Raw genomic sequence first — 19505 nt, 5'->3', positions numbered from 1 at the left:
AACAAGACTATACCAAGACATATTGTAACCAATTTTTCAAAAATTGGATTTTTGAAAATTTTTGAAAAATTGAAAAATTTTAACCAATTTTTCAAAGACAGAGAAGATACTAAAATTAACAAGTGAAAAAAAGCAAATCATATATTAGAGAATTTCAATAAGGCAGCAGTGAATTTTTCATCAGAAACATTATAGGCCAGGAGAAAGTGAAATGATAGATTTGAAGTGCTGAAGAAAAAAAAAAAAAAACTGTCAACCGAGAATACTGTATCCAGCAAATATGTCCTTCAGAAATGAAGAGATGCAGATTTTTTCAGACAAACAAAAGTTGAGGAAGTTCATAATCACCAGACCTGTTTTACAAGAAATAATAAAGGGAGTTTCTCAAGCTGAAAGTAAAAGATGCTAACATGAAAACATCTGAAAGTACAGAACTCATAAATAAAAGTAAGCACACAGTTAATCTGGAGTACTCTCATACTGTAAGTGTGGTGTGTACATCACTTATGTCTTTAGTGTGACAACTAAAAGACAAGTATCAAAAATACCAAGAGCTACAATAATGTTAACTGATGTACAATATAAAAAGATGTAAACTGTAACATCAAAAACATAACACATAGGACAAGAAATGGAGTAGAGCAGCTTAAAATAGCCTGTTATAAGACGTTTTATGTAAGCCTTATGGTAACCACAAAGCAACAGCCAATAGTAGATGCACAAAAGATAAACAGTAAGGAATCTTAGCAAAACACTAGAGAAAATCATGTAATCACAAAGGAAGACAGCAAGAAAGGAACAAAGGATCTATAAAACAGTAAGGCAATCAACAAAATAGCAGTGGTATTTACATATCAATAATTACCTTAAATGTAAAGAGATTAAACTCTCAAATCAAAAGACATAGAGTGACTGAAGGAATAAGGAAAATGAAACAGAACAAGATCCAACTATATGCTGCCTACAAGAGACTCACTTCACCTTTAAGGACACACATGGACTGAAAGTTAAGGCATGGAAAAAGAGATTCCTTGCAAATGGAAACAAAAGAGAGAAGGAGTAGCTATAATTATTTCAGATAACAAAAGAAAATTCAGAAAATTCACAAACATATGGAAATTAAACAACATGCCCCTGAACAACCAATGGATTAAAGAACAAAATAAAAGCAAAATTTAAAAATGTCTTGAGATAAACAAAAATGTAAACACAACTTATGAAAATGTATGGGGTAATAGTAAAAGCAGTTCCAAGAGGGAAATGTATAGCAATAAATGTCTACATCAAGAAAATAAGAAAGCTTTCTAAGTGTTAGATATTTGCTTATTGCTTTACAAATGTTTAAGTCTCACACAAGCTCTGGGGTAGACAAAAATTACGTCAATTTCCCAGAGGAAAAACCAGAGAAGTTAATAAACACATATAATGGCTTAGAACTTATACCTTGCAGAGTTGGGATTTTGGAATGATTATTATAAAGAAAGCGAATAGAACTTAAGTTCTACTTTATTTGTGTTCTGTTTCTTTTGATTTTACTGGACTGTAAGTTCTGGTAAAAGGTTTCACCATTTTATCTTTCACATTTAACACAGTTCCTGGCACATAGTACTCACTCATCTAGTTTTAAAACATTGAGTAAAGGAGATTTTCTTCTCAAATTTCTTTATATTGCAGGCAGGTGAGCAATATTTATTTCATGGTTGAAATATATATCACCATTGCTATGGACATTTACTTATAGATTTTGCAGCATCCTTAAGAACAAAGCAAGACAGAATGGTATAAATTTGAGGCACAGAAAACCAATCTGTTATCATTGATGCGATAGAATACTGAGTTACTTTTTAAAAATGTAACTTAAGGAATAATAGTACATTTTGAGAAATAATAGTTAACTATGATCTTGATTAACGTTTTCTCACACTTTTTGATGTGGCATAATCTATTACAAACAGTGCTTTTAAAAATCAATATATTTAGAGGAGTTCTCTCTTAGAATTTTATATCCTCTTTTATAGTGGACATAATGTTTAGGCTATACATTTAAATTACACTTAACTAAAGCTATTTAGTCATGTGAGGAAGATATTCCTAACCACTGTTTGTCCATCTACCCTATAAGATAATGAATGAAGCATACTTAGCCACAGAATTACTGTCAGGGTTAGAAAGAGTCCATTTTCTTAACCTCTTCTCAGTCTGTCCCCCATTGGTTAATATGTTAATATCAATTTTAATTAGAGAGTCAGGTGTTCAGACTTTCCCTGGGTTTTTTCAGACTCTATGTGGCATCAGCTACTATCCACCCTCTGTTGATACCCAAATATTTCTTCATTCTTCACCTTTCTCCTATACATTGCATCTGGATGTCTAAACTCAAATTCAGTTTAGGGTGTCCAAAACACAAGTCATTATGTTTCTCTCCTTTTCTACCTCTCCTCCCACCACAGAGCAAGGTGTTACTGCTTCTACATTTTCTAGGTAGTTATCAGAGTCATCCCTCCTTTTATTCATCCCGAATATGAAACCATTCATCAAATCTCATATTATTGAAAAGAATCCTCTTAAGCTATCACACCTGCTTTCTGTTCCCACAACCTTCATTTCTGATGTTCATCACCCATCTTTTAGAATCACTGCACAACCAGGTATCCATGTCTCACATTCCAGTCCTTTAGCCACTCTCCAGTCCCAGTTTTCTAACTATAAATAAAATCTCACCATACCCACTTAAAGACTTAGCCAGTTCTTTGTTTCTCACAGTTCAATGCCCCATTTGTAGCATACAAAAATCCAACCTAGTTTTTCAGTCTTATTTCCTGCCACATGGCTCATGCATGTGTTTTTCTAGTCAATTTGAATTTTTAAAATCATCTCCAATACATGCAGAGGCTCTTTTGATTGTCTGCTTATGCACATACTATTCCCTGTGCCTGACATGCCTTTCCTTGCCTACTGTCTGGGAAAATTCAACTTAACCTTTATAACTCAGATAAATTTCATCTGCTCTGTGAAATGTTTACCGCTTTTCTCTAGAGGGATTAATCTCTGTCTTTTCTTGTGCTTTCACAGTACTTTCTTTGTTCTCCAAACAGAAGTCAGTGGGATCTTTTTAAAACATAACTAAGATGACATCATATTCCTGTTGAACACCATTCAAAGACTTGTTATCCTACTTGGAATAAAATCTAAACTCTTTACCCTGTTCTATTAACAAATCATCCCTTAGAAATGGGCAGTCAGGCCTCTATCCTGTACCCCAAACTTCAGCATATTAATACCACACCCATGATACATTTATTAAAGGAGACATGGGTACTTCCGCCACTTGAGATTCAATGTTCAGTGGGGGCATAGCACAACACAGGAGGTGGTGAACCACAGCTGTTTGGGCCAGATCCAGCCTGTCTATTTTTGCAAATAAAGCTTTTGTATTAATCCATTTTCACACTGCTGATAAACACATACCCGAGACTGGGTAATTGATAAGGAAAAAGAAGTTTAATGTTCTCACAGTTCCATGTGGCTGGGGAGGCTTCACCATCATGGCAGAAAGTGAAAGGTACGTCTTACATGACAGCCAAGCGAACAGGGAAACCCCTTATGAAACCATCACATCTTGTGAGACTTATTCTCTACCACAAGAACAGTATAACTGCCCCTATGATTCTATTATCTCCCACTGGGTCCCTCCCACAACATGTGGGAATTATGGGAGCTACAATTCAGGACGAGATTGGGTGCGGACAAAGCCAAATCATATCAGCTTTATTGAAACACAGCTATGCTCATTCATTTACATATAGTCTACAATTGCTTTTGCACTACAATGACGGAGTTGAGTATTTGTTACTAATGGCCCAGAAAGGCAAAACTATTTGGTCCATGACAGAAAAATTTGCCAGTCATTGACATAGCCTATAACTCTAAATATCTGCCCTTGAGACTACCTATATTTAGGCTCAAAGAAATATTTCAACAATAATTTACCTTTGTTTTCAAAGAAAAGGCTACATTTTGTCCAATTGGTGTAAGAGTTTTCAGTTTGTGCCACTATCAACAGCAGAGATTAACACTTTTGTGATTTCAGTATAAAAAAGACACGTTAATTAACTTGTCAAATCCTTCTTCTCAGAGAATATGGATGCAGTAGATACTTACATAATAAAACATAATTTCTCCAAAGTGGTAAGTGCCCATTTTCCTACTTCTTTTCATGTTCTCATTTGTGGTTCCATAAATACTCACAATACAGCAAATTATATGCAATAGTTGCAGATGACAACTAAGAAACATTTCGTAATATTAAAAGCTGTATTTTAGTCTTAAATTTAAATATGAATAGGTCTAGATAGAACATGAGAATCAGGATCCTACAGTGATTCAACACTGAATACCAGAATTATATTGTTAATGTATATGTAAAATATAATACAGATATAAATGTATTAAACTAAAATGAATATACTTTATGTTTATATAAAATATAATGAAATTCTTAAAATAATTTCAGTAGAAATGTATTATAATTAGTATTCTCCCTTTTATTGTAATAGGCAATTTTGAATTTTAGAAAAGTAATGATTTAGTATATTATATAAATAATTTGTTTTTCAACTTTTAAAATTTGCTTTGACATATTTTTATGACACTTAAATTTTATACAATTTGAATCCAATTACATTTTATTTTTGAATTCTCTAGATCATTGCTGCCAATAAAATATGATTTATGTGACCATTTTTATATTAGCTTAATTAGTGATTTTACTAAAATGAAACCAGAAAAAAATAAATTCAAAGGAGTAATGATATAATTGTTTATAAACTATGCATTTTTTTACCATACTATGAACACAAGATAACTGACCTATTAACAGAACATGAAAAAATAAGCAGTGATAACTAGATTCAGTCACCTTTGGTACTTTGCTAAATTTTAGTCATAAAAATCATTTAGTTTAATGAATATTTTACAAATCGTTATAATAAAGGCTTATTTGTCAGGGTAGGAAAGAAAACATTTCAGTCAACAGTTTGTGAGTCTGATTGATAACTTTAGCTCTTCACGTGCGTGGAATATGGTCTCCATTTGCAGTCCTGCCTCAGGCCACACAGTTGGATGGAGTAATTCTGCTATTGATAATAATATTTTCTTATAAAATTAATACTTTAAAGTCTATCTTCCCCAACCAGAATATAGTTGGTATGAGAACAAGGACCATATCTTTTTTTTAATACTGTATTCTCAGTGACCAGTACAGTATTTGAAACATAGGGAGCACGTAATAAATATTTGTTGAGTAAACAGCTATTTATGGCATGAATAGTGCATTGTAATCATCTGTGACCATGAATTTATTTTTGTTGACAGTAATTTCTTAATGCATAATTCAGTGCTGACTGAAAAATATTGAATAAATGAATAGATCGATGATAAATAAAGTGATTGAATACATTTAACCACTGTAAGGAATTTATTCCCAATTCAATTAATAGAATATTTTAGAACTTGGGTTAATTCTTGAAGTGTCTTAATTTCTCCAAGTGCTGAATGTTGGGATCACCTTCTATCACTAAGCATACTTTGGGGTTAATTTGTGGAAGCCTGTGAAATTCCTCCACTGATAATCACATTACTTTATTATTGTTGTGTCTCAACCACCAGCTCAGAACATGTAATTTGCCAAGAACACATTCAAGGCAGATGGACCTGAAATGTGTGAAGCTTTCATTATTTTCATTAGCACTTGTAACAAATGACATGCGCCTCTATAATAAAACATTGCTACAGAGAAGCTAAGGCTCTGTGACAGCCACAGCCACCACAACATGGCTCCTGCTTATATGAATGTGATGGCTACTGACATAAGCAGAGATTTTAGTCAAATGCCGATAAACGGATTATTTTATTAACAATCTCTTGGTTTTATAAGGACTTCCTTGACACATACAGAAAGTGAATAACATGGAAATAAAATCTAAACACATTCTCCCACAAAGAAGACATCTATTTTGATTTTCTCAGTAATCCAACTCATTTTCTACCAGATAAGGATCAAAAGTTTGTCTCCATGTCTTTCTTCCCTCTTGAGGAAAAGTAATTGCTTAACTTTCATCAAGGGGCTTTACCTTAGTCCATGAACTTAATAAAGTGTATAATTCCTATTTTTAAAAATGAAACTGGCATTTCTTTATTAACAAAGTTGTATATTTGCATTGCAGAAAGTAGACAAATATAAAGGGTAGAAAATAAAACAATTATATTCTTCCCATCACTATTACCTCTTAGTGTGTCATCCCCAATAAACACTCACATTAATATGCATTTTTTCAAAATAAGATAATGCAATACCTAGTTTGTAATTTTCTTTTCAGTTAAGATGTCCATATCTCCATTTTAATGAGTTTTTTATGTAATCTAATAACCAGTCTTACTCAAATTTGCCCTTGAAATTTCCCCTACTGCTTATTTTTCTGAGTCAGCATCCAATGCAGGATCACACATTGTTTCTAGTTGCCATACCTCTTAATTGCTTTTTACTCTAAAATAGTCGCATTTCTCACGATACCGAATTGCTCAACAGACCAGGAATCTCATCAGTCTTAACTAAAAAAAAACAAACAAAAACAAAAAAATACAGATTTATTTAAAAAGATGACTATGTGGCCACAAGTATATAGCTCCATCTCATCAAATCTCCAGTGAAATAACAAACAAGTTTTCCCAAATTGAGGCGGGGGGCTGTATTTGGTCTAGAAAATAATGATGAGGCTACTTCCCATACCAGAACCAATAAAGAATGTGTTCTAGACCTAGAGCAGATTGAATGAGCTTGAAGAAGGTAATGTCCTCTGAAAGTCTAGAATGTCTAGGAGGCAAGTGGAAGGATGCATTGTCATATAATCAACTGGAGCAAGATAGGGGAATGGTCCTCAGAACAATACCACCAAGTGCGGCATCTCTTTCCTCCCTGCAAGCCAATGGCCTTTACAGTGCACCAATCACACTGAAAGACAGAGGACTCACTCTCGCAATGAGTGACCACACCAACCAGCAGGCAAGGCATATATCTCTGAAAGGAAAACGCTGTGGCTCACAGGCTTTTCAACAGCCTGGAGTATGGTTGTATAAACAGCAACAAAGAGCACTCAAAGACAGGCAAGGACTTAGAAAATGCAAGAACTATGCAAGTCTTCTAAATAATTCAGTGAACGAGCTATGCCAGAATAATAACAGATTAAAGCAGGGCACAGTGGCTCATGCCTGTAATCCCAGCACTTTGGGAGGCCGAGGCAGGTGGATCACGTGAGGTAAGGAGTTCGAAACTGGCCTGGCCAACATGGTAAAACCATGTATCTACCAAAAATGCAAAAATTAGCCAGGTGTGGTTGTGCCCGCCTGTTGTCCCAGCTACTCGGGAGGCTGAGACAGGAGAATCACTGGAACCCGGGAGGTGGAGGTTGCAGTGAGGCGAGATTGCACCATTGTACTCCAGCCTGGGTGACACAGCGAGACTCTGTCTCAAAAAAAAGAAAAAGAAAGAAAGAAAAAACAAAACAAAAGATTAAAAAGAATGAATAAATTGTCAAGAACTAAAATCAGTTAAATACAGACTGGCATTCCTAATTTGAAAAGCTGAAATCCAAAATGTTCCAAAATTCTAAACTTTTTGAGTGCCAGCAGGACATTCAAAGGTCATACTCAAAGGAAATGCTGATTGGAGCATTTTGAATTTTGGATTTGTGTATCGGAGATGCTCAACTGGTAAGTAAAATACGATGCAAATATTCAAAAAAAAATCCAATATCCTAAACATTTCTGGTCCCAAGTATTTCTGATAAGGGATACTCAAACTGTAAAGAAATAAATCTAAACACATGTTTTAAAGAGTTATAATATCACCGCTTCACATTTTTTGATAGCTAGCCTCAATGTTTTTTAACTGATAAATGTTTTTATCACTTTAAATTACAAAAATAAAAAAGGAGAAATTTGAAAATCATTAAAAATCCTTGATATTGATACAGGAGGTGGGGGGGGGGCAGGGAAGTGCTGGGTAGATAAGGGCAGGATCCCTGGCGAGGGCTCCACCCTTGGGCCTGTGCCCACGGACAAGCACTCCTGTTTTCTTGCCCAAATGTTGCATTTTCCAGGACCACTCTGGCCCGTCATGCCCCCATTCTGTGTCTTAAAAAACCCAGTACCCTATTGGGCACACACACAAGCAACCAGACGTCAAGAGGAACACAGCAGCAGCAGAACACACCAACAGAGGCCCGCAGGTCATCGATGGCAGAGCAATGCGGATGCCAAGGGGAATTCGGCCAACGGCCACGGGAGGAGAGCCCCGCAGCTGAGCAGCGGACTCCAGGGGAAGACCACCTTCCCACTCCATTCCCATTCTGGCTCCACATCCATCAGCTGAGAGCTGCTTCCACCATTCAATAAAACCTTGCGCTCATTCTCCAAGCTCATATGTGATTTTCCCAGTACACGAGGGCAAGAACCCAGGATACAGAAAGCCCTCTGTCCTTGAGATAAGGCAGAAGGTCTAATTGAGCTGATCACCACAAGCCACTTGCGGACGGCAAAACTGAAAGAGCGCAGTGTAACACCTGCCCACTGGGGCTTCCGGACGTGTAAACATTCAACTCCAGATGCTGCCGTCGGGTCAGAGCCCTGCCACCTGCCCGTCTGCATGTTCCTCCCAGAGGTTTGAGCGTGGGGCACACAAGAAATGAGCCACACCCCCATGGCACACCCTGCGAGGGGGATAAGGGAAAACTCCTCCCATTTCGGTATTCCAAAAAGACAAAAATAGTGGGTTTTACTCACTTTTATAGACAAAGAATATTAGATATTTAAGTATGTGTCTGACAAATCTTTGTAACCACTGCTAACAATGCTTACCATGACAGACTGTATTTCCCAAAATGACCACAACATTTTCCATCCCACGTGCTCTTCTAAAACCCGGAGAGTTTTTGTGATGGCCTCGTGAATAGATAAGGCAGAACTGACACATGTGGCCTCCAGTGCTTGGTCACAGAAGACAATACTGTCGAGTTCTGCCTGCCTCTGTCTTCAAACATTTGTTCTTGGAACCAAGCACTAAGCTGTGAAAAAGCCTAGGGCACACGGAGCGATCACAGGTATGTGTTCGGGCTGAACACTTCACTGCTGCTCATGTAACATCCTCCATGACTTTTCTGACATATGAAGAGGCGTCTGAGAACTCTCTAGCCACAACCACTGTCTGACTGCAAACTCTTTAATACCCAAAGCAAGGAAGGCCTAGATGAGCCTAGTTAACCCCCAGAAGTGTGAGATATAATGAAAAATGATTTTGTTTTACTCCACAAGGTTTATGGTAGTTTGTTATGCAGCAATAGGTAACTGGATAACAGTTAACAACAACAGCAAAAGGTCTAAGCAAAAAATAAGAATGGATAAAAAATTAAACCGCAGAAAGCATAAAATATAAATAAATAACCAAGAAATTGAGTTGTACCAATAAATGCAAATGATTTAAACATGCCTACCAACTGGAAAAGGTACTCAGATGGAGTTAAAATAGAAAACTCTACTTACTAGCAAATAAGAAATATCCAAAATAAAATTCCAAAAAGGCCAAAAATCAAAGAATACAATATATGAGGCATTGAAATAAAAAAGAAAAAAATAAAACAAGCCTAACCAAAAAGAACAAATATTTAATGAATATAACAGCAAAAGTATAACTAGTAAAACAGAAACTAACAGTTACTAAGCTGATCTGAAAAACTTCTCTACGCCATACTCAAACCCTTTTGTAAGTCTAATCAATAAAAATGAATGAAAAACAAAACTAACATCAAAATGAAGAATAAAACCATTGCTGAATATATACAGGTCATTTTCAAATTATAAACAAGCAGGTAAATGTAAACATTTGAATGAAATGAATCATTTGGAACAAATTTCAGTTTCTCCAATTTATTCAAGGAGTAGAATGCCTGAAGAGAAGAAATGTAAAATATCATGCCAACTTACACAATCTGTTCCATAGCCAGGCTATTCTTTAAGTCGTGAATTCTTTCAAACCATTATGGAAAACACTCTCAATGATAAGAAAAAAAATGTGTTCAGCAATACTAAAAAAGTGAAAGCTATCTAGTTTTGTGCAATGATATTATAATTCTCACTCAAAAATTTGACCAAGGTGTTGCTTAAAACCAACAGTATTTCCTAAATTTTAATCAAGGCAGTTTTTATATAATAACATCTGCATCAAATAAAAATACGTTCTGTGCTAAGAAGAATTCGGGAAATTTGCTTTTAAATTTGTTTTTGTTGCTGTTGCACTATAGAATTTCTGAATCTATAATAAAATAATGAGGATTATGAATCTCCAAGGGTATATAGATCAGTACTTCCAAACCTTCCTTACTGTAAAATGCTTTGTATTCACAGAATATTATTAATGTTCTATAACACAGTGAAATGAACAACCATAGGACAAAATTTAGAAAATGGTGCTATAAACCAATTTCCCTTTGAACATAGATACAAAATATGTCAAAATCAAGAAATTAACATTGATATATTCCTATTCATAACATCTAAATGTAATAATATAAATAGGTAGTTCTGTAATATAAGTAGTTGTGTTATAAATTGGCAACGACCCTGTAATCTTAGCACTTTGGGAGGCCAAGATGGGCAGATTGCCTGAGCTCAGGAGTTTGAGACCAGCCTGGGAAATGTGGCAAAACCCCGTCTCTACTCAAAATACAAAAAATTAGCCAGGCGTGGTGGGGTGTGCCTGTAATCTCAGCTACTCGGGAGGTTGAGGTTGCAGTGAGTCAAGATCACACCATTGCGCTCTAGCCTGGGCAACAGAATAAGACTCTGTCTCAAAAAAAAAAAAAAAAAAAAAAAAAAAATTGGCAATGCCATTCTTCATGCTAAAGCATTAACCCAATATCATTAAAATCATGAAAAAAAAAAAGAATGTCTTTTATGACTAGCATTTTATTCTGTATTGAAGATACAGGTAATGCAATAACATATGAAACATGAATAAGATATTCAAATATTATAAAAGGTGTATAAACTGGTCAGAATTTGCAGATAATATGCCTATATACTTCCCTAAAAGCAAGAGAATCAACTAAAAAAAAGACTTGATATATTATGTCAAAAATTAAGCTGACATGTCATGTGATGAACTATTATGCAGCTCACTGGCAATAACGTTTTTAAAGAATGTTTTGAGACATTTCCATGTAAGTAAAATAAAATTTGTAAACCATACTTGCTATAATTAAAAGGTTTCTTTAAGTACACATTTAGAAATGAATGACAATAAATAAAATTAGTGATCATCTCTAGTTCATGAGGTTATAGGTGATTCTAATTTTATTTTTTCAATTCAAAGAGAAATTTGTTTATAGCAGCTATGGAAAATACAGGAATTGGTTTAATGTAGCATATACTCTTAGTATAATCAGACATTTATTTTTATTATTACTAATATTTTAACTTGGCCCTTTATTCTAATAGTCTAAGGGTCCTCACTTGATGTTCTACTCATCTAACTATATATACATCATATGGTCTTTTTCAAATCAATGACTTCAAATGTCATCTGTATATTTGATGACATATCCAAATATATTTAACTACTTACTAGACATCTCAACTTAGTTGTTGTAGAGGAATGTTATACTAATAATGAATGTATAAAACTAAAGTTATTCTTCTTTTAGAAATCAGTCTTTTCTAGAGTTAATGATTTGAGCAAATAATATTAATTTACCCAGTCACCCAGATTGGCAGAAGGATGTTGAAGAATTACGTTAGCTAAATGAATGATGGGTTTAGGAAAGAAATTATATTTAAGATGGGTCTTAGAAAACAACTAAGGCACCACCAGGCATAAAACCTGGGACAGAAAATACTGTCCCAGTTTTTATGCCACCTGTCCCAGTTTTTATGCCTGGTGGTACCTTAGTTCTTTACAGAAAAAATTACTGCCTTATCAGAATTTTACAAAGTAAAGGCTGAAGTAAGGCCTAAAAATCAAACATCTTTAATTTGAGATAAAGACAGATATAATAGCCTTTAGATGGGTTCCTAGTCAGAGTATACTGAGCTAGCTGATCAGCAACGTAATTGAAAAACCTAACTCTTATGCTTTTGAGACATATGCAAAGTGAGCTTCAGTTAATAGTAGCGTAAAGAGATACTGACTCTTGCTCGTTTTGTCAGTGGTCTGAAGACAATTTGCTACTAACCATGCTTAGAAGTGGTATGAATGCTCCTAAAATTTCAAAGGAGGTTTACTGGTTAGGTTAATTTCAAGAACATTACACATGAACACTTTGATTCTAAGGTCATAAAATTTTCACTTTTATGTTGCATTTTCTTGCATAACATTTAATACAACTTGGGGTCCTTCTCCAAGACAGTTTTTAAAAAGAAAACTGCTTGACCTATTATATGGAAATTTTAAAAACCAAAATAATATAAGTAAAACAATATAAATATATATTATATATGGGAAAACATAAAAATGAAAATAAAAGGTAACCTTAAAATAAAGGCATTTTCTATAGCACAGAATTCAAATTTGTGTAAGTCTTTTAACGATATAGTTGGCCCTTAATAACCCTGGGTTCTGTATCTGCAGATTCAACAAAATAGGAACAGAAAACACTTTAAAAAATAATAGAAGTAAAAAGCAATGAAGAATAACAATCATTTACAAAGTATGTACATTGTGTTAGGTTCTGTAAGCAATCTAGAGATGATTTAATGTATATTGAAGAATATGCATAGGCTACATGAAAATAATATGCCATTTTATATCAGGGACATGAACATCCCTGGATTTTAGCATTCACAGAAGGTCCTGGAACAAATCCGCCACAGATACTGAGAGATGACTATATATGAATCCTAAAAAGAAAACTGAATGCTAATCTTTATCATAAATATCAGATACATAATATAATATCCCTCTCTTTTCAACATGAAAAAGTTCCATTAAAAAATTCCAAAAATTTAAACACAGCTCTTTGTTCCAAATAATATTATTATTGAAATAATTTCTTTCAGTCCAGACTTCAGATTCATAATCATCTACTAAGCCTGGATAGATTTTATGTCAAGGAGAAAGGAAGTTGGACTTCTAGAAGTAACCATAATGGATATAGCGCTTTCTTCCAGGATTATATATCACTATAAGGGTTTATAATGTCAACTTGTGGCTCAAGGCAAATCATTCATATACGATCTACTGTGCTACATTCCTAGGAGCTCAAGTCAAATGGAACCCAATACACTTGGCTCTTCCAATTCCAATAACTTATTTCAATCAACAACAATGTCCACAGGGTCTTTGAGTATACAGTGACACAGCTTATAACACTCCAAGACATTTCTGGTACATTGGTATCCCTACAATTATGAAAATTGGTTCCAGAAGTATAAGGAAGATAACAGAAAATAACATGGTTTATTTTTAAATACAAAAAAGAGCAAAAAATAGGATGCACCTCATACATACATACATACAGTAGCCTTAAAATTAAGGCATTTTCTATAGCACACATTTTAAATTTGTATAATTGAGTCTTTTAACAATGCAGTCAATCCTCAGTATCCCTGAATTCTGCATCTGCAGATTCAACCAAACAGGGACAGTTAATATGTAACTGTCCAAACCTAGACAATTGTCCACATATATAATATGTTAATACATATTATATATTTATAAATATTTAATATATGATTGTCCAAACATGGAGAGTTAATATGTATATAAAATATAAAAGTCATTTTTATTTGACTGGGAATTTACCAAGTTATCAAATAACATAATGAATAAATAACATTTTAAAAATCATTACCTATGGATATATATTCTAGTAAAATCATATTTAGACAGTTCAGTTTTTAACATATTCCAATCCACTTCTGTGATGTTGATTTTGAATAGTGGATGTAGTTCTTGGCGCTATTTTACCATATTTCATATATAGCTAATTAAGAATGTCAGCACAAAATAATACACTTAAGTAATACATTAATAATAACATTTGGCTTAAAATAGATCCTGATTTAAAGCAGGAGGTTATTAATGTATCATGAATCCAAACTAATTATTATAGTAGAATGCCCAGAATTTAAAATAGGAGGATAATTCATAGTGGTAATATTATTTTTAAAATCAATCTTAATTCAATATCTAATAAGTGCCTTACTATGTAAGTGAAGTCCTTTATCATTGTTACTGTAGCGTATGATTTGAGAACACATTAAAAAGCTATTGCTTTTCTGACATCTAATTTGCATCAGGTTCTTAATTTTCAATGGGATACAAATTACACACTCAAAAATAAAAGAATCAGTTAAATTATCTTATCAATAACAATACTATTTTACCTATGACAATTAAAAGTAAGGACATTGACAAGCATGGATTTTTCACCATCAAATATATCTTATTGTTTAAATTCATGTTTGCAAAACTCCCATTACATATGTTACTGGACCCAAATAAATAACACAATGTTTATTCCCTCCAATAACCTTCTGAATTTCCAAATGATACATTCAAACAGTGTTTCCAAAGTTTTAACAAGGGAATATTTCTCTTCACATACATCTCTCTCCTTGTCCTTAGGAGTTCTGAGTGTCTTTCTCTAACTAAGCTATAATTATTATTGAATCCTAGTTATGCTTCAATTGGAAAATCTCTTCAATCTGCAGAACCCCTGTCCCCTCTTAAAACAAGAGCTCCTCCCTTTGTACCCAGATTGTCCACGAACCTCCAGGCCTCTGCTGCTCTCTCCAGTTTCTCCCCATCCACACAACCCATGCTTGAATCATGAAATGTGCTGCTCAAAAGCTGCATGGTTTCCCATGGCTTACAGAAAATAAAAAATTGTATTCAAAGCTTTCCACTGTCAGGCCTTAGATTACCTTCTCACCGTGTCTCCTACTGCTTACCAACTAAAGGTCTTGTCTCCACCTCACTTCTTAAAACTATGTTTCTAGAGCATTGCAGAACTCATGAAGTCACATTTTCCCCCATATCTTCATGAAGTCACATTTCCCGCCCATCTCCAACAGTAGTTCGCACAAAACAAGCAACATGTATGTGATATATGGATTTATTTCAACTGATAGGATCATCAAAAGACCATTTGGGAATTATCAATTATTTCATTTTATAACTATGTGTATTTAGTTGCATGGTAAGGTAATTAAGCCACTTGTACATGACCACTCAGCTGGAGTGACCACTCAGCTTGACAAATCAAAACCAAAATTCTGCCTCATGGAAAAACACTTTTTTATTATTTCATATTATGCAGATAATTTAGAAACATTGGTAATAGTGATGAATAGGATGTAATGAGATGCTTTCCTTGCTCAATAAAAATATATTGTTTCCCATTTTCTCAACTCCTAGTTGGGTGATTGCACAAAAGAAAAAGATCCATTTAGTGTGGAAACAAGATAGTCAAATCGAGCACTTCAGTGACCAGCACGCCTCCCAAGGAAAATCAAATTGACTATTTAAAAATGCACAGTCAGAGGAGACAAAATAACAAAGAATAAAAAAGAATAAAGCATGCCTACTAGATCTACAAAAAACTCAAAAAGACAAATCTAATAGTTACTGGCCTTAAAGAAGAGAGACAGAGAGAGAGAGATGAGGGTAGAAAGTTTAATTAAAAGGATAATTACAGAGAGCATCTCAAACCTAGAAAAAGTTATCAATACTCAAATACAAGAAGGTTATAGAACACCAAGCAGATTTGACCCAAGTAAGACTACCTCAAGACGTTTAATAATCCAACTCCCAAAGGTCAAACACCAACAAAGAATCCTAATGCAGCAAAACAAAAGAAACACATAACATATAATTGCACTCCAATACATCCGGCAGCAGACTTCTCAGTGGAAACCTTATAGGACAGGAGAGTGGCATGACATGTTTAAAGTGCTGAAGGAAAAAAAATGTTACCCTAGAATAGTATATCTAGAGAAAATATCCTCTGAACATGAAGGAGAAATAAAGACTTTGCAGACAAACAAAAGCTAAGGGATTTCATCAACCCCAGACCTGTCCTATAAGAAATGCTAAAGGGAGTTCTTCAATACAAAAGAAAAGGACACTAACAAGCAATAAGAAAACATCTAAAAATAAATAATCTCATAAACAATCTAATGATGTATCTTAAAGAAGAAGAAAAGCAAGAGCAAACCAGGCTGGGTGTGGTGGCTCATGTCTGTAATCCCAGCACTTTGGGAGGCTGAGGTGGGTGGATCACCTGGCGGGTGGAACTCTTGACCACAGGCCCTGAAACTACTGAAAGAAAATATTGGGGAAATTCTCCAGGACATTCATCTGTGCAAAGATTTATTGAATAATACCTCAAAAGCACAGGTAACCAGAACAAAAATGAACAAATAGGATCACATCAAATTAAAATGCTTCTACACAGAAATGGAAACAATCAACAAAGTGAAGAGACAACCCACAGAATGGGAGAAAATATTTACAAACGATCCATCTTACAAGGGATTAACCAGAAGATATAAGGAGCTCAAACAACTCAGTAAGAAAAAAATTGAATAATCTGATTACAAAATGGGCAAAATACCTGAATAGACATTTCTCAAAATAAGACATACAAATGACAAACAGATATATGTAAAGGTGGTCAATATCATTGATCATCAGAGAAATCAAAGTCAAAACTACAATGAGATATCATCATCTCACCCCAGTTAAAATGACATAGCCAAAAGACAGACAACAACAAATGCTGCTAAAGGTGTGGAGAAAAGGGTACCCTTGTACACTGTTGGTGGGAATGTGAATTATTACAAACACTATAGAGAACAGTTTGGAGGTTCCTCAAAAAACTAAAAATAGAACTCCTATATGATCCAGTAATCCCATTGAGAGGTATATACCCAAAAGAAAGCAAAACAGTGTATCAAAGAGATACCTTCATTTCCATGATTATTGCAGTACTGTTCACAATACCCAGGATTTGAAAGCAACCCAAGTGTCTGTCATCAGATGAATGAAGAAAATATGTATATGTACACATTCAAATTCCAAGAGCAATATTTTGACAAAGGAATTGAACTAAACCAGTGAGTTTTCATGGAAAATAAGACAAATATGGGATATTTGTGTTAAATAAGGCATGCTTTTTAAAACATGATTTAAATTTTTCCTCTGTAGACTGTAGTACAAAGACTCATTTTCATATCCTATTTTCATGAATAATGCCATGAAGCTGAAACTACAACAAAGGTTAAGTCCAGTTGGTAACCAGTTCTCTAAGGACTGCAATCTTGTTTGCTAGAAATACACACACACACACACACACATAAAAACATCACTGAAATGTTTTCTAAGCTCATCTGAGGGAACAGGCAGCCATCTTATAACTTTAGCAGTGAAATAAGTCAGAGCTTACGCCAGGAACAAAATCAGCCAAACTACTTTCTCTCTAAATCATAGGTAAACATCACAGAAGGAGAAAAAGATGTTTAACAAATAACCAAACAAGAGTTATCTGCTACCCTTAGAAGCACATGCGTGTACATCGTGGGTGGAAAAGTAACACCACGACAAGGCAGAGAGAACCAGATCCAGATTGCAGGGCAGATTTAAACGTAGTGTCTTTGTGGATAAGCAAAGGAAAAACTACCAAAGCCATTTTTTCATTATACATATAAATCACAGTAAAATGTGTCACAGGGAAGTTTTGGTTGATTATCTGATGCTTCAGCTATCTTCTGAGGGATACTCAATTTTAGATTGATGACAGTCATCAATTTGCCTCCAATTTGCTTTATGTTGGTCTCCCCCTGTTTACTATTTGTTTTACTTTTCCTCCCTCGTGGTATTTTTTATAATCGTCATGTTAAGATTAAACAACAGAACAAAAATATTTCCTTCAAAAGCAACAGTAAACCGAGATTTATCACTGTCTTTCTTGGGTCCATTTGTATGAGCAATTTTTCCCTATGTAATAGAAAGTGATCCATTTACTTCCCCTTTTCTGCATCACTTCTTTTTCCATCGATTGTAGACAACTAGATACAGACACATCCGATCCTTCTCTACTCTTCATTTCTCCATAGGAGATACCTACTGAGTAATGATATAGTGGCAGTTGTTTCTGTTTTTCATCATTCAAGATGTAACTATATAGAGATCTGGGCAATCGGAATAGGAGGAAGTCCAATTTTAGTCCTGAAAAATTGTAATAGATGAAATCTGCTGTGGGAGTGGTGGGAATGACACTCATGAACAGACTTACCATTGGCAAAACTATCGGGGCTAGAACAGCCGTTTCCCTCCAACCCCCCACCCCTGCATACAAAAAGTAACTGGAAAATATAAATACCATGGACTCTATTTATACTACTGAAAAATAAGGAGGGAAATCATGAAAATTGAGAGGCAGAGCTCACTGCTGTGATAAAGCCTTACATAAGAATGCAAGTAAATACAGTCTTTGTGAAAGAGAAACAGAAAATCACAAAGCAGGAAAAAGCAATGTATAAAGGCATTATAAGATGCAGAGACAGAAGCGGGAGAGAAGATGGAATTTCAGGACACAAAATTGCCACTCTCATTGGAGATAGCAAAGAGTAGCATTAACTCTTGGGGAAAATTGGATCATTGATTTACAGAACAACTTTTAGAATCTTTCCGAGAAGTTATTTAAAATCAATAAAAATTGATTTGTAAACAATGAAGCAGAAAAGGATAAATAATTAAATAAATAAAGGATGGAGGGCAAAATATCACTCTCAGAATTATAGGATGCATAAGGAATCATTAAGAACAAAAGTAGCAATTGATAGCCCAAAGAAAGAAACATTTAACTAATAGAAATCATTTAATACAGGGCCCTACAAGTTCTAAACAAATTTAATGATAGCCCTTCCCAAAATTCTACCACCACTGTCAACCAAGTAGCACAGGATAAGGGAGTGATATGTACTGAATTTTAAGGAAAAACTTTTACAACTCCTTAATCTTCCCACAGCCAAGTTGCTTTAACGTGTGAGGAAAACAGGACTATTTTACATTAGAAAGGACTGGCAGCATATTATTCATTTATGCTTTTGTAAAAATTACCTGAAGCCTCACTCAAATGACAGAAAAAGAGAAACAAAGAAGTTAGGGAATAGAGAAATAGGAGTTGTAAATTGAGGTCTCAAAATCAAATGTCTTACTGGAGGAGGGTTAGTAATATGAATGTGTAAATTGACTGATGAATGGCAATAGAAAGTGGTGATATCTGTGGCAAACTGAAGAGTTCATGCCCCATCTAAAGACACTGAAATGCAAATGCTAAAAATATATCTTACTTCTTACTGTATCTGTTGCCTCCACCTAGCCAGAGGTGGGCAGATAACTTGAGGTTAAGAGTTCGAGACCAGCCTAGACAATATGGTGGAACCCTATCTCT

At 34.6% G+C, this 19505-nt stretch overlaps 2 protein-coding genes across 5 annotated transcripts in view; both read right to left on the bottom strand.

Annotated features, from left to right (window-relative positions):
* The window catches only part of LOC105469844 (fibroblast growth factor 14), a 681850-nt gene that overhangs the window by 341201 nt on the left and 321144 nt on the right, over positions 1 to 19505 (bottom strand). The window lies entirely within an intron of this gene.
* Positions 1 to 19505, bottom strand: part of LOC139359052 (uncharacterized) — a 62559-nt gene that overhangs the window by 17198 nt on the left and 25856 nt on the right. The window contains exon 1 of the mRNA XM_071081071.1: positions 1 to 19505. This exon is cut by the window's left edge and continues 17198 nt beyond it; it is cut by the window's right edge and continues 25856 nt beyond it. Coding sequence (XP_070937172.1) covers positions 8287 to 8757 — 471 coding nt within the window. The 5' untranslated portion in view covers positions 8758 to 19505 and the 3' untranslated portion in view covers positions 1 to 8286.

This window comes from Macaca nemestrina, chromosome 16 (assembly GCF_043159975.1).
Source record: "Macaca nemestrina isolate mMacNem1 chromosome 16, mMacNem.hap1, whole genome shotgun sequence".
Taxonomy (NCBI): Eukaryota; Metazoa; Chordata; class Mammalia; order Primates; family Cercopithecidae; genus Macaca; species Macaca nemestrina.
This window is presented reverse-complemented; position numbering and strand designations above follow the sequence as displayed.